Source organism: Anas platyrhynchos, chromosome 1 (genome assembly GCF_047663525.1).
Source record: "Anas platyrhynchos isolate ZD024472 breed Pekin duck chromosome 1, IASCAAS_PekinDuck_T2T, whole genome shotgun sequence".
Taxonomy (NCBI): Eukaryota; Metazoa; Chordata; class Aves; order Anseriformes; family Anatidae; genus Anas; species Anas platyrhynchos.
In genome coordinates, this window is record NC_092587.1 from 3,850,968 (window position 1) to 3,866,959 (window position 15,992).

Sequence of the window (15,992 nt, forward strand, 5' to 3'; positions counted from 1 at the left end):
CAGACTGAAATAAGACTGAAGTACAAAGTTGTCATGATATGACTGAGAAATCAGGGGGATGAAGGAAGAAGAATTACGTGGTGGTGGTGGCAGATGCTCCACCAGACTTCCCACGGATCAGCCAGAGAGAAAAAGGCTGATTGCGTAATCTATCTGAAACCAACATATTTGCATAATTAACCTTAATTTCCTCACGGGATTCATTTTCCACCCGTTATTTGAACTGTCATTCTCAGTTCCACAATGGCTGGGACAAAGCGGTTTTATGCATGCTTTTTGATTTCAAAAGCTCTGATTCCTCCTTTTCTTGTACGAGCATTTAACAGCTGAACCAGACAACCCAAAATCCAGGGTCATTTATTTAATACCACAGAAGGTATTCAGAAATCCAAGCAGTGCAATAATGAGATGGCTGATCTGGCTGATAGCTCTTCCAGTGCGAGGGATTTATTTTTTTTTAGATTTCATATTTTCCTGGTTCCTTCCCACTTACCATCTCTGCTTGGCGAGTCACACAAAGACAGCGGAATGGGTAAGCAGAACAAAAAAGATAGCTGTAAAAACACAAAATCAGCACAAAGTCAGCACCTGGAGTTATCTGTAATGCTCCACGGGGATTACTGCAGTTACCCCAACTGGGAAAAACAGAGGATAAGACTGGGAGTGGGTCTTATCCTGTTCTTATGTCCGGAGGCAGCAGTTCCCTCACAGTGCCCCATTGCTTTTCTCCCTGGGGCAAAAAGGATCCAGCCAGAGGGGACCTGGACAACCAGAGAGCAACCACAGCCAAATAACCAGGGGCTGCTGATGCTGCAGTCTCTGGCATAGTTTGCAGTACTTCTCTTTCCCTTCCTTTATCACACTCCATTATTCCTCCTTATTATAATGTACTCTACGGCTGTCAGCAGACTCCAGCTGGAATCAAGAGCCCTTGTACGAAGTCTTGAGCATGTGCACAGTAAGAGCTGATTTCTATTTTAGCAGCTAATGATTGAATGGGAGATGGGGAAGGGGGAGAAGAAAATCGTTTCAGACTGATCTAAATGCATCAGTTTAGCTGTAAGCAAATATTTTATTTTCCCATCCTCTTTTACTCCTTCGAAAATGTGTAAGAAACACATCATTTAAATATTTACATTTTCCTCCTTTTCTCCAGTGGAAGTTACTCACTGAATTCACATTACATTTCAGAGGAAGAATTTGAAAATTACTTCATTTTAAAACTAGATTTTTGGTCAACCTATTTTTTTTTTCTTCTCTTATACAATTTTAGAAACTGCTACATAGAAAGCTGAAGTGCTTAAACAGTCTCTACTCTTTCTTTCCTGACATCTCACCTGATCCATGGACATAGATGTGTCTTGCAGTACATTTATTAGCTCGTATACCAGAGATGGACCTCTTTGATAGAACAGCAAATTGAAAGGCAAAGTAACTGCTCTGGGGGACAGGGTGAGGTCTGAGCCCAATTAATAAAATGGCATACCTGTCACTGGTAGTATCACAGAAGAGGAAAAGGATGGATGAGCTGAACCTACAAAGAGAGAGAAATTCTTGATGTTGCATTGATTTGCTCTTCTGGCAAAAAGCCAGCCTGTTCCAGCACCACAGCAGTGATGAGGGCAGAGTCAGGCTAGGTCTGACAGCTTTGCCTCTGCACAGCAAACTTAATAATTGTCAAGTTTGTATTCTGACCATTTATACATGTTTCCAGCCCAGATATTAACATATCTGCCAAGCTGATATCTGCCAAAGGTGGGCATGAAGTGGCTGTATCTCACAGGGAATTCAGCTAGGGTCTTTATTTCATATGAGATTGGAAAGGAAGACTTTCAAGGTGCCAAGCAAGCAATTGGAAACATACTTCAAACAGGGTCTCATTTTCCCAACAAATGGAACCTAAAACTTCCCCAGTGCAAGAAATCCACTGGATTTCTCCCTTATCCTGAAAAGGAAGCTATAAACTTTAGCCAGTATGAGGTATCATCAGGTTTTTGACAAGAGGTTCTATAAGAGTGGTATCTTGATAAATGTTTCTGTGCTGAATGCTGCGGGGAGAACTGAGAAAGGGGAGAATATTCCTTATCTAGCTTTATTAAAGGCATTATATTTTAACAAAGGGGAAAACAACACTTTGGGGGAATACAGTTTTGGTGCACTAATTAGAAAGAATGACTTTGTTCAGGCTTGAATGTGCATTTGCAAGAAACTGGAATTACTATTCAGTTGAATTAAAGGATTAAAGGCCAAAACGGCCTAATTCATCATCAAGAGTCATTTGTTTTTCATAAAACTAATTTAAAAGCTTCAAATATTTATAATCTCTGACTTTTCAATAGGTTGTGTCCTTTTCTGGGACTGGCACGCTGATGGGTTATTTCCATTGTAGCAAGACATTCCTTCATCCTGATAGCACTACACGAAATTACGAATGGAAAAAAAAAAAATGACTGTCCTGATGGAGGAGGAAAGGCCAAACAACAGCTGTGACTACCATACCTGAAACACACTGAACTGGATGCTGTTCGAAATCAGACAAATCTATAAAGAAGGGGAGAAAATCCTGGGTTAATACTGAATCAGCAAGTCCAGTGAGACACGTGATTCATTCCTACAGTCAGAGCAGCAACGAGGCAACGATGGCCAAGTTGCTCCCAAGAGGTGCAAAGGGTCTTGCCCAAACATCCCTGTTCCACCGCATAGCCTGCTACAAGTCACAAGGGCTGGTGTTTGTCTCAGCTACCCTTATGCACATGTAGCCTCTGAAATAGTCATCTGGGTTCTGTTACAGTCACTGGGGAGAAGGAACTCTTTCTAGGGTGCAATTCATCTAAAACCTTGAGCAATTTTTACATCTGCTTAGATGTACCTTTTGGAGTACCTTACTGTGAAGAGAGGATAGATGACCTCATCTTCTAGGAGCAAGGAGAAAAAAGAAAGGCTTATTCTCCTATTTTCTTCCCAATATTTGACTATCTGCTCCCAGATTCGTGCTTTCTTTTGCAATATTGCAGTTAGCATGAGAAGATGTAAAGACCAAGCAGGAGGCAGCTGTATCCTCCCAATAGATGTCATCTCCATCAGTATAGGAGTTTTGCAGTCACTAATCTCTCCACCCTGAGCCCCAAGCAGGTTGTTCCTTAGGACCGAAGTGCTGAGTTGGTGGGGTGTGGACCCTCTGTGAACAGGTCAATATCACACCGATGTGATGCCAAAGCAAAAACCTTACCTGGCTCAGTCACGGGTGACAGCCACTCATCCCTAATGCTGCTGTCGTTGGTACATCGCATGTTGAGGGGTGTCCAGATGTTTTTTCCGTTCACCTTCTTGCACGTGCGTGTGCCAGAGATAGGAGGTCGCTTATCATAACCGGCCTGGCATTTGAAATATAATACTTGCCCCAGGGAATAATCGTTGTCCTTTTTTAAAGAGGCATGTGGAACAGTCTTGGGTGTACCACAAAAACCTGGGAAATCACAAGGCAGCACGCAGTTAGACAGATACATCTGACCTACTGCTTTTATTTCTGGATCAAAGTGATCTGTGTTTGTACAAAATGTAGTCAAGTAGGGTGCACCAATCCTTCCTAGCTCTCTGTGAGAGTGTAAAGAAGTAATTTACCTACACCTGTTCAGCCAAGATGGTATTATAGCAATTTCTTATTTCTCTCCGACTATAAAATATAATCAAAAATTGCTCATCTTCATTCTTATACTGCTTCCATGGAAATCAGTGGGAGAAGTTGTACAATAAGGAGCAGGCTTTGCCTTACCTGAAAGGTTTTCTTGCTTTGGAGGTGCAGGGCTCTGTGTTTTTCTTGTCTCCTGTGTAAAATTTAACTCCACCATGGGAGCATTTGAGAACAAAATTTTCTCATCTGTGAGAGAAGATACATTTTTTGAATTACAACAGGATAAATAGCAGAGCAAAGCCTGAGCACCCAAACTTTTACAGGCAGGATAGACCTGTTTTAAGTTTTAATTTCCACAGATAAGCACAAAAGGTCATTTCTTAGAGCAATGCCCTGATGCATCTTACCCTGACAAACTCATTGGAAAAACACCACTGCAAGTGCAGAGAAAGGTCAAGCAATCACTCACCAATGCATTCAAATTCCTTGTAGACCCAAGAAACAGTCCCTGATATATTCTGACACCGAATTCCCAAGTACTGCCCGCTTCTCCTCCTGTAGCCCTCATCACATACATAATACAGCTTGGTATGCACTGGATATGTTTCAGCAGCAACATCAGCAAATTCAGTCATTGGAACAGGTGGGCATTTGCCTGCAAACAGAAAACCCATGAATCAGAGCAGCCTATACATCTACCTTACTCACCATGGCCTTCCAGTATCTTTTTGTGTTATCAATACCAGATCATTGACAGAGCTCAATTAGGTGGCTGGAGCCTAATTCTGCTCCCAGTAAGAGGGCTGAAGTTGCAGAGGTAGAAGAAAGCATTTTCAAGAGGTTCACCTAAGCTGCCTAATGGAAATCTATTCATAATCATCTGTGTGAAATGCAATTCAAGTTGTCACCCCCAGTGAGTTCTGCATTAATGCATTTATACCTGGGAACCTACGGGGCTGTGAGGTTGAATTTGGATAGACAACGCCTCCTGAATGCAGGTTTCCTTAGAAATAGCTCTCCAAGTGCAGAGCTACCTCGTGGGCTGCTGGCAGGTTCAAGGTGAGACAGGACAGCACCTCTGGAGAAGAAACATACCTTGTGGGAGGTTTGAAAGTCACCCACGTGCATGCAGCATGAACAGCCAGGTCTGTCTGCAGCTGTGCCTGGTTGTTCTGGAAGGGAACCTAGGGTCAGCTGAGTCAACATGCAATGTAAATCCAGCTTCCTCCCTCTCCTCCTCCTCCTAATGAAGGACAGCTCCCTTGTGGGAGGGCAGAGGGATGAAACTGGGTGTCATGAAGGGAATGTGAGGGCAGCGGAGCTTTGGTTTTGATTGTCTCCACATCAAGGAGATACTCTGATTGTCTGTTGAAACTATTAGTTATTTTAAGTTCATGGCTTTGTGAATTTATCATCATCATCATCATCATCATAGTTTTAAAGCAATGCTTCCCTTCAAAGCCTTATTCACATTGGAGTTGGCTGCTGCCATTGATTCTATATATATGGATTTGTGTAGGGCACAGAAAATCCCGACCTTGGGAATCTCCATGAAGTAACACAAAACCCACACTTATCTACAATTTTTAGGAAGGAGGCACTGACCCAGTGCCCTTGCATTTTCTTCTAGAGGAGGAAGGATGCTGGAGCCAAGATGTGCTGCAGCAGCTGTTGGGAGCCTCCAGGCAGCTCACACCTGCTCCAGCCCCAGCTGCCCAAAGCAGGCTGTTGAGCCCTGTCTTTCTGCACTCAGCAGCTGGGCAGCATGCAACACTACCCACAATTTCTTAATGAAACTGCAGACAGTCATATCGTAGAGCTGCTGCCTGCATCGGAGCGCGTAGCCCTGAATCTATGGAGTGAAGCTTAATAAGCAAAACTAAGTCATTAAAAGTTGGGATCATCTACAAGCAAACATTGGGAAGGAGATTACACTCTCACAGTTCTGTCTGAGCACACCAGAGAGAAGCTTACTGTTAAATAAGTTTGCAAACCTAAATATAACTTGTCCCCAAACAAGGATGTTAAGTGCTGTGTCATCAGCAAATTGCATCTAAATATACTTCTCAATCAGTTGGAAATGAATTTAGATCATTTCAGTGCACTTGAAAAGCCCACAGAAGTTGATCTGCAGACCCAGAAGATGATAAAGACACCACTTAATGATTATTTAAGGCTTAAAGGCTGAGAAATTTGAAAATAAAACATACTGGCTGCATTGGGGTGGGCGCTCAGTATCTTCGGGTGCATGACCTGTGGCCCTTTATGCTTATGCATAATAGTAACAGCTATTATGAGTAAAATGTCTTAGTCACTGTGTCTTCACATTTTCTGCAGCCGTAATTAATGCAGCCTTGGCAACCGGCAAGAATGACTGCGAAAGGGCCTTGAATTCCTGCTCGTTGTTCATTTGGCATCTGCCCTTGACTCCCAAAGTGCCTTCTTGAAACAAAGCCATGCTGACAGCAAACCAATCAGTGTTTCCCAGGCCCAGTCCTGCAATGCCCTTTTCTTTCAGAGCCACCCATCATTTTCTCCCTTTGATATTTTCTGCCCTTTTTTGCTTTTCATTATCCTGCCACTTGGTAAAAGTCACAAAGTTCGAAGAAGGCCACAATCAAAAGTGTTGTGAGTGGTTTAACAGCCAAGCTGCGTAAGGACTATTTTAATGCCCTTGCATCTTTGTGTTATCAAAGGATTCGCTTCATAAACGACATCAGACTGTGGCTTCGAGTGAAGCTACTGCACCCGAAATAGTTAACCACATGGTTTACCACAGACTGTCAGGGTGATTAAAATTAAAGAGTTATCAGATGAGCAGCAAGTTGAGAGCATGTACTCTCACTTTCCCTGTAAGCTAAATGCATGCTTCCCTCAAGACTTCAAAAGCCTCTTTGAAGCAGATTGCAGATCTGAATCTCAGCACAAGGCACACAGACCTACGACTCTTTAGTCTCTTCTTAAGAAAACCCACAGCATCTAGCCTACTCATCATGAAGGACGACTATTGTTTTAGTCAATGATCAAATGAAGTTGGGGTTCTTCTGAACTTGCAGGCGTCGGATAAGGGTTGTGCAGAAATGGTGCGCAGGTGGCAGGCAGCAAGCAAAGCCCGACTTCCACTCTGGCTGGTGCTTGTGGATCAACGCATACAAGTTGCAGCTGGATCTCATGCAAAACTCCTAGGATCTAGCCTTTTCGTTTCATCCCCACCACTCAAATTCTCGCCTTCTCACTTGTAAACCACTGCAGCATCTTCTTTGGCTTTTGCAAGTACATTCCTGCCTCTCTGATCCAGAAAGCATTTGGAAAGACGAATTTCCTAGGCCTTATCTTGACCATTCTGGACTTCTGGCTTCCCTCTGTTGGCTTCCACTGCTTCACTGTCACATCATATGTTTTGCTTCAATTTTCAAGAGCCTCCTCCTTATCAACAATCACACACTTTCAAACCATTGGCTTCTCTTCTCATGTTAGACCCATGTGTTTGATGCTGAAGTCATCAGCTCTGGGGCTTATTGAAGTACCAGTCCTCACACTGGGAGGAACCTTGAATGAATATGGACATGTCAAGATATCTACTGCCATTATTCCTCTTCGCAGTCTTCAAGTATCCTGTATGTCTTCAAAGGTGCTTTTCTTTCAGTGGCCTTCTACACCTCTTTCAAGAACGGTCAGTGCCCACCATGATGATCAGTATTACTTCTGTACTTTCTTGCCTCATTTTTGGATCCTAAACTTTCTGTGTTTGATAGCTATTGGCATCATGTCTACCCCAAATGAGCCCTAGCTATCAGCCAGGATCTCAGACATTGTGGCAGTAGATGCGATGAAAATTCATGATAATGACTACACACTCCATGAAGTCTGCCTAAGAATGGAAACTATAGTTTGGCCACCAAAACACGAAAGAGCTCCCAGTAATTTGACATTTAACTGCTTCGTAGGCTCAAGCTAATTTCAATAGCTAATGTTCGAACTCCCACGAAAGAAGATTATGTATCCCCCAGATCTGCAGGGGCTGTAGGTGGTGGCATATAGGTGTACAAGGGTTTTTCATGGCATTAGACATTTTGGGGTAGTGTGGGAAGAGTGTGCAGAGAAGACTGGGTGAGGATCATATTTCCTACACATAACAGTCTCTGGCATTCATCACCCCAAAACTTCAGTCTTTGTGCCCAAGGAAATTGGATGGTTTGTCCCTAAAAGACTGCAATGTGGGTGATAGAAGAGCCAACGGATGGGAAGAAGCCAGGGAACTGTGGAACGGCAGTGCAGATTTACTCCTTGACTAGATTTCCGACTTTCACATTTTTTAAGGGAGGTGAATTTTAATTTTATTGCTGTTTTGCATGTAGATGGGAATTAATTTTAATTTCTTTGAGCTGTTGTAAGAAAATAGAGATCTTATAGAAGGCCAGCACACCTAGGAGTCACTGGCCTCATAGCCTCTGGTGGCCTGATTTTCCATGGCCCAGCTTTCCTCCCACTCCTGCATTCATCCACAGCTGCTCCAAGGCTACACTCCTGCCAGAGTCACTTTAAACGCCACTACCATCCCATAGCACTAGTGACAGAGGTCTTTGGCTCAACGCCCTCGCATCACTTTCAGAAGTCCTCTTGGTGGTTTTGTTTGCCTCCTCACTTCCCTTTACCACATCCTCCACTTCCCCACACCCATGACAAGGTGTTGTATGCCCCTATTTCCTTCTCTTTTGATCCTGATGTCCCATCTACTCTTTCCTTCATTTTCAAGCTTCATCACTCTCCCAGTACCATTTTCATCTCCTCTGCACCAAAACTGCTATATGACTCTAAGCCAGCACTCAAGAATATTACCTAACTATTCTATTATTCCAGCTGGGATTCCCAATTTCTCCCCATATCAATGAGATTTTGATGTTGACAGCATTCCTGGAAATTTTGTATCTAATTTCAAATATTATCAATATTATTAAGAGTGGGTGGGGACTTGTAAATTCAGATAATTGATATCTGTGAAACATAAAGTGTACAAAGTAGCTATTGTACTTTTTGGTGTGCTCCCCAAAATTAAGTTTGATGAGTCTTCCAAGACCTGCAAGCCAACTACTTGGCATCTCAGCCACAATATAGGTGGGATTCCTGCTATTACTGCTTAAACATAAGTCTTCAGTGCCATTTCAAATGTCTTAGGGCATCTGGGACCTCCACATCAGCTGTCAGATATCACACAAAAGCTATTGGAGGCCAGTCCCAGGCAGAATATCCAGACATGCCTGCATTTTGGCACACAGACCATCCCCTGTTTTTTTTTTTTCTGAGTTCATTGTCGTGTGCTAAATAAAGCTTAACTGCCTTTGGTGACCAATGCATAGTCAAAAAATAAATCACTGTAATTCAGTCATTAAGCAAGGAACATCGACATCAGGGTGAGACTGGGTCGTTAATCAAAATTAGGGAAGATAAACACCACTCTGTGGGAATGGAGAGCTTTTCATGACACGCAAAATAGCTGCTAAGACCTGATGGCACTAGTGATAGAAGTCTTTCTTTCAATGCTCTGACCAATTCAGAAACTCAGTATATTGCTTCCTGAGGATCTATACTTCCCAGCCTCATCCCCACGAATGTATTGCTGCTTTCTTTCCCTACAGGTGAGGCACTAATCTTTTGGCTATCACTATTAATTCTTCTAGCACCAGTATTTTATTTTTTTTCCCTGAGATTTCCTATCCGAAGTTATTACTGACCCAATATAAAACTTTGCTGACAGCAGACGTGCTGGTGGCATTAGGATTTTTGAAGCTCATCTGTGTTTTTGTTTTCTGAGTTGGCAGGGCTGTGTTAGATAAGGCATCAGAACAACACCTTCTGTACAGAAAAAGAGGATGGGGAAATTTGTAGCAGGTATTTTTAGTTATTTGGTAAACACAGGCAATGAGTCATGCCATGGCGACCTAAACTCAGAATTTCGTCTGTCATGTGGCTTTGTGTCACTGGCACTGACATTATCTTGACATAAAGTTAAAACAGCAAGATGTAAAAACAGGGCAATTTTCCCTTAAATACAAAGGTGGTATGAAGGGATCGGTAGGAAACTTGCTGTTTGAAGATCTAGCTAGAAGCTAGAAGCAGAACCAGGCAGTTCACACACCTGCCAGTTCAGAGATGAAGACAGCCTTTCCCCAGAGATGCCAAGAAATCAAACCATGTCAAAATGAAGAGATTTCCCCAGATGTGCCTGAAAAGCTAATTCAGCCCTGGGGGTTCATGCTGCCTGAAACTCTGTGCTCTCTAAATAGAGCATATCTCTTGAAGATGAAACTGATATAGGTGAACAGAAGGAATTGATACCAGCAACTGGATTGAAATGGTAATGAACTTTTTCTAACTTCAAGACTTTTTCCCAAAGGGCCTGATAACAAGCTAGCTATAACTCTGCCTGCTTCTTTCCCATCTGATTAATGTCATTTATGGTCTAGGTGGATTTGTAAGGGGGCAACAGATTGGAGATGCAAGGCAGAGCTGCAGACCTGATGTTTACAAAAACTTGCCTATGAGATTTTTGTTATCTATACTGTAGATTGCACAGAGATTATTTTATGAATTCATCTTAGTAGTAATGAGTCTGCACTTTAAGGGACAGAAATGCATTGCAGATGAAATATCAGGCACAAGATTTAATGCAGACAGTGATGGAGAAGAGACCAGACCTACAGGGCAGGAGATGGGTTTCAATATTCCTGTGTCCTGATCTAAGGAGCAGCAGCTCAATGTCAGCTGAGTGTGTTGGTTCTAGAACATGTTTCTATTGAAAAGACATGAGAATGGAGAATGAGTTGGCAGGATGTCTTTTTTAACACTTTGTAGGTGCATGGAAAATTAGGTTTGGGACAAATTTACCTCCCTCATCTCTTGGTTTGATGATGCTAACCAGCTGTTTGCCATTAACCTAGGCAGTGGAATCTTTTTTTTTTTTTTTAAATGAGAATATTTCCATAAACTGCAAGGCTAGAGTTCATTTCTCAATGGACTAAGCTTTCTCATCCTCAGAGGTAATTCACAATCATAATTTACTTTCAGGAACCTGCTTTCTTAGCTCCCTCTGTAAGGACTGGAGCTGGACAGATGTCTCTGGAGGACAGTAGACATCTAGCTTACATTTTGCAATGCAAAGCCTACAGGTGCTTCTCGCTTTTTGTTGGCTGCAGTGGTGGGTGAACAGTCTTACATGCTTAGATTGGGAATTAGCATAGGTTAGCTATTGCACTGATTTCATTTTAAAGTTAAGTTGCTGTGAGTTCCCAACAGAGCAGCCCAAAGAGTTTGTGTTGCCTTCTGCTAACCCAGATGCTCTTCTGAGCATCTGCTTTCCCTCTTCCTGAGCAGCTAACCCCATGCACCCTAACCCCACCTGTTGAGAGACATAGACTAATGAGTGTCACCCAGCAGACATTTCAATTCCCCTGTAGTCACTAGAAAGAGACTTACAGGATGTGACTCACTGCACCCTTATCTCCAATCTATTAGATGAACTGTGCCCTAAAAGAACTATTTTACCTTCCCTGGCTATGAAGGGGGTCCACACATCCTCCTTGCTGGAGACTTTGATGGTGCAGGTGGCTGAAGCTAAGTGGGATGAAATCTCACAGCTGGCAGGGAGGCTGGGCAGGGGACTTGGACTGCAAAGGTGGAATTGGAAGAGGGAAAGTTAGAAAAGAGGGAGCGTGTTTCACAATGGAGGGAAAGGGAGGAAAACTAGCCCAAACAAAATTCACTGAATAGAAAATGTATGAATCAGAGAATGAGCAACCTTTGTTTTTCTTATTCTGTTGTTTCCGGGTGTTTATAACTTTTGATCTAAGGTAAAGCCACAAAGCTCAAACCCTTTAAAGGCACCCACCACACATAGTAGGGCAGGAGAACACTGTGTCTGGTTTTGAAAATATCATTTGTGAAAGCCTTGTTTTGGTAACATTTGGTTTTTGAATAGGTTTAGCTGTTTTTTTCCTTAAGCCTGTGAGTTCAGTAACATTGGCTCTGAGGTATTTCATCTAAATGAAAGAATACATTACTGAGAAAGAAAATTGTCTTTTTAAGCAGCAGCAGACATTCAGATTCTTTGGCTGTAACTTTCTCAGTCTTTACTTCTGTTGGGTTGGAAGGGTTATTATCCTCTCTGAAAATAATTGAACTGGAGGACAAGCGTATGTCTTGGGTAACGCTGCACAAAAGGTCTGGTGGGAATCTTGATTTCTAATGTAGCTTAAGGTCTCATCTCATTTATGACCTTAGCATGGCACTGGTCATTGAGCATTTTGCTGGAGCTCTCAAGAGGGAGATGGAAATTATTTGTCATTGTTGATGGTTTTTCTGACCTTATAAACATGAAATATTTCGCCAACTGAAGAGGGATGTCTATTCTTTGTTTGGGGGATTGTGTTTTTAAAAGGAGAACAAAAGGAGAACATAAAGAAAAAGCAGAAGATGACAGTGCTTCTACTGCTACAGGTATGAGGAACAGGGAAGCGAGCAAAGAAAGTCACAAAAAGACTTTGGCATGTGAGTTTTGGAGAACTGTTGAAGGAGATGAAGAGAAGGGTTGGTTCAGAAGATGAAAAATGACATAGAAAACATCCAAAAGCTTGGATTTGAAGATGCAGTTAGTGTAACAGGAAAGAGAAAGGATTCAGTTGGACATCAGGGAAGAAAGCAGAGGGTTCAAAATCATGATATGATGAAGAAACAGTGAACAAAGTCAAAGGCAGTGGCTTTCCAAAGGTAGTGGCTAAAGAGTGGATTTTTTACCACAATAAAAGGGAATCATAAAATTATACAGAATCAGAGAATCATGCATGTTGGAAAAGACCCTTAAGATCAAATTAAAAGGGAAGGACATATGGGGACATATATAGGGAGGAGATTTCTCTATCTCAGGGCAGAAGCAGATACTGCAGGCTCTCTGTCCATAACATTGGCTTTTCCTTAGCACAATCACAATTTTAACAATTTAAAAACTCTTCTATTTCATTGAAGCTCTATGTTGGGCACTTTGCTGCTGAAGACCACCATAGCTGGAAGTTTTATATAGATATTTGCTCTCTATTCGACCTTACAAGAAACAAGTTGCATGTGTTTGACAACTTTAATTTATTCTGCATTGCATTTCAAATCCACGGGAGCGAGCACTAATATGCAAGTATAATGGGAAAGAAATTCCTCTCATTTAAATGACTGAGATCTGGTACCCATCTTGTGTGAATGAAATTCAGTTGAATGAAATTCTTTCTTTTGTGAGTTTTAATCCTTTCCAGGTCTGACTTGCAAATCTATGCAGTGTATTCCTGTAAGATGAATACTAAGATGGAAAGGTCGTAGGAGCGCAGTCCAGCTTTTATTTTGTATTTGACCCTCACCTAACATACTTCAAGCCTCATCCATGCCTACAGCATCTAGGCACTGCTGCCGTCAGGGTAAATGAGATAAATGTGATGCTCTTCAAGAGAAAATCTAATTTTCTCTTTCCCTCTTTAGCACTAAGATGTAGTTTAATTTACTAAATGAATAATCCCTAGTTTCCCCAGATTTATGTAAGAGGACTTTACTCTCTGCAAAGTACTTTGAGACCGATCAGTGAAACTGCTGTGTAAAACAAAGGCTTTTTATTTTCTTTTTACCCTCATGATATTTATTCTTGATATCTCTTTTTGACAGAAACCCTCTTGCAAACAACAACTACAGCAGGATCTATTTACAAAACCGAACTTGCAATAATGGGAAGAGCTGAAAAGAATAAGGCAAAATAACATGAATAGCACTGTATGTACTGGGATTAGAGAGTCCTAGCTGATTTTTGACCAGCTTGACCTAGCCTCTTTCCCTTTACTTTGCTCATATCTGTTCCCAAATCTTCTTGTTCAACCCCATAAGGAATAAAAGCAACAGGTCTAGTAGCCAAAATACTTCAGGCATCTCTACAATAAAAAATAAATAAATCATAAATTGGTATACAGGGCAGTTTTTCTACATTATTGTGTTATTTGCAGGGAGACATTTATATTTATATAAAACACTATGTTTAAACATTGGGAGAGGCATTCAAAATAAGTACAAGAAGCTGAGGAAAGAAGAGCTTAGTGGTACAGTGAAGAACGCAATGCTATGCATTTATTCATTCATCAGAGAATTAAATCATATCAAATTGCATAAAATGCAACTACTTAGCACCTCTCGATTTTTTTTTCCAAAAAACAGAAAGATTTCTGATAAATGAGACTTGCCAGCAAGAACTCTCACAATGTGTCCCGGGCAGAGTAATACAGAAAGCGTGATATAGGGGACCTGACTCATCCCAGAACCGATCCCATTTACATATCTCTGGCAGAACATCTCGCAGCGATGCTCTTGCACACAACACTTAAATATTGGCTGTGGGCACTGGCACTTCATTTGGCAATCAAAATAACCCGCAATGGAAAAGGTGTGGAGCTTACAAAGAAAAGCATTTAAACAAAAAAATCACCTGGGGGTTAAATATTTTTTAAGGTATTTTCTGTGTTCATGGCTAGAGCTGGTTGGTGATAAGCATCCCAGCCATCCCTAGAGGTGCCCTGACCATAGTAAAATATGCAGCCCTGGTAGAGATGATCCCTTGGTAGTTAAAATATTGGTGTATCCATGATTCTGCCCTAAGCTGTGTCTGCTCATACCTCTGAACCCAGACATCACCAACAGGTACAGAGGGAAATATCACATTTATCCTGAGAGTTTAAGTTGTATCCCTCTGAACAAAACAGTTTAAATGCAAACACTCTAAAATATCACCCCATTTCTAATGAGCACGCCTGTCACAATAGATAAGCCAAATACAAGCAGTATTACAATATATACATGTATAAAACTGCACTGAATGAATTAGCTGCCTCCGTTTATAATTTACAGGCACTACTGGTTGGGAGGTGTGGCTGAGCGGTTATTTGGTATCTCTACTACCTGTAACAAAATAGATGGCACTTTTTAACTAACAGCACGGCTATCAGTTTTACCTGCATAAACACTGACATTTCAGTGTCTATTTTTATATTTCCTAAAGTTATATGCAAAATGGAAAAACAAATTCAAAGAGTTACCTAAGGCACCCAAGGTGGCTTTGATCTGCCCACTGTTCCAGTGATGGGTTGGAAGATACATGCATTACTCAGACAAAAAATATTCTGTATTGCTCTGGATTGTCTCCGGTTGCTGGTTTGTGGGCACAAAACCCATTTCTCTCATTTCCTTAGACTAAAAAATTCCTTAAGCTCTTAACATCTTTCCTTACCTGAAAGGAGCCAGGATGTTGCGAACATCCTCCAGTAGCCACCACAAAAAAAAAATAAATCATATTTTCCCTCCCCAAAAAGCAGAAATAGTCATTTACCTGCCCTGTTTCCCTTGACGGATCCAAACAAGAGCCACATCAAAAGGCACTTGAGCTCCATGGGACTTGTTCACATCTTTTCTCCGCAACTCCGAGGATGATGAAGAGTTTCTCAGAAGCGATGGGCTGCTGTTGACTGACCCAACGAGCTGTCTACTGCATGGTTAGACCTGTGGGCAGAGCCACCCTGCGTGCGCAGCAAGGACTTTGCTCTCTGGTCAACAAATTGTCGTTCCACTGGCTGTCTCTGCCAGAGACAATAAAGGCTGCCGTCTCTTCTGCTTTTATCCAGGAAATCAAACTTAATGCTCGGCGTCGCAGAGCATGCTGTTGTGTGTAGGAAGTGGTTTGACACATCAGAGCTACTGACTCCAGAGCTGTTCCACTGCAGCTGAGGTCAGTAGAAGAGGGCAAGATTTTAAAGGGTTTGTGCAGACACTTAACCTCAAATCTGTGTCGGGACAGGCATCTGAGAAGGATCATCGCTGTAGGATAGATGTCTGGTGTATGACAGTGGACATCAGGCACCATCTGTGTGCTCTGCCTCTGAAGAAAAAGGTCCCAGGAGATATTGCTCTGGCTTTTTAGAAGACTTTATCTGCTTCTGATAAGCCCCGCTCCATTTGTGTTTTGGTGTATGACCATCTGCAGTTTCTCTGGGGGACAGATGAACTGAAGGATGGGAGGTTTGATCCAAAACAAATCTATTAGGATGGGGCTGGCAGATTTTGAAATGGCTTCTCGTGTTCCTAAATTGGGTTTCAGATTCAATGGAACTGGTTCTTCTGAATGTTAATAGAAAAGCGGAAAAGATGAAGGAAATATTGTGCTTTAACTCTGCATAGTTTCTCTACAGCCATTTCCACAGAAATTATCATCAATTACTACCTTGGCAGCTGGTTGAGATAAACTACAGAAAAAAAAGGATTTAAACTGTCTGTGGTATTTTCCACTGATGTG

General features: G+C 41.9%; 1 protein-coding gene across 1 annotated transcript; it reads right to left on the minus strand.

Moving 5' to 3' along the window:
• Positions 1–462: 462 nt before the first annotated feature.
• Positions 463–15,204, minus strand: IL2RA (interleukin 2 receptor subunit alpha; the record flags this gene model as incomplete). Its single annotated transcript, NM_001310816.1, is given in 6 exon segments — positions 463–554; positions 1,487–1,534; positions 3,230–3,466; positions 3,773–3,877; positions 4,101–4,286; positions 15,033–15,204. Coding segments are annotated over 6 exon segments (681 nt in total). The 3' UTR covers positions 463–510.
• Between the last annotated feature and the right edge of the window lie 788 nt (positions 15,205–15,992).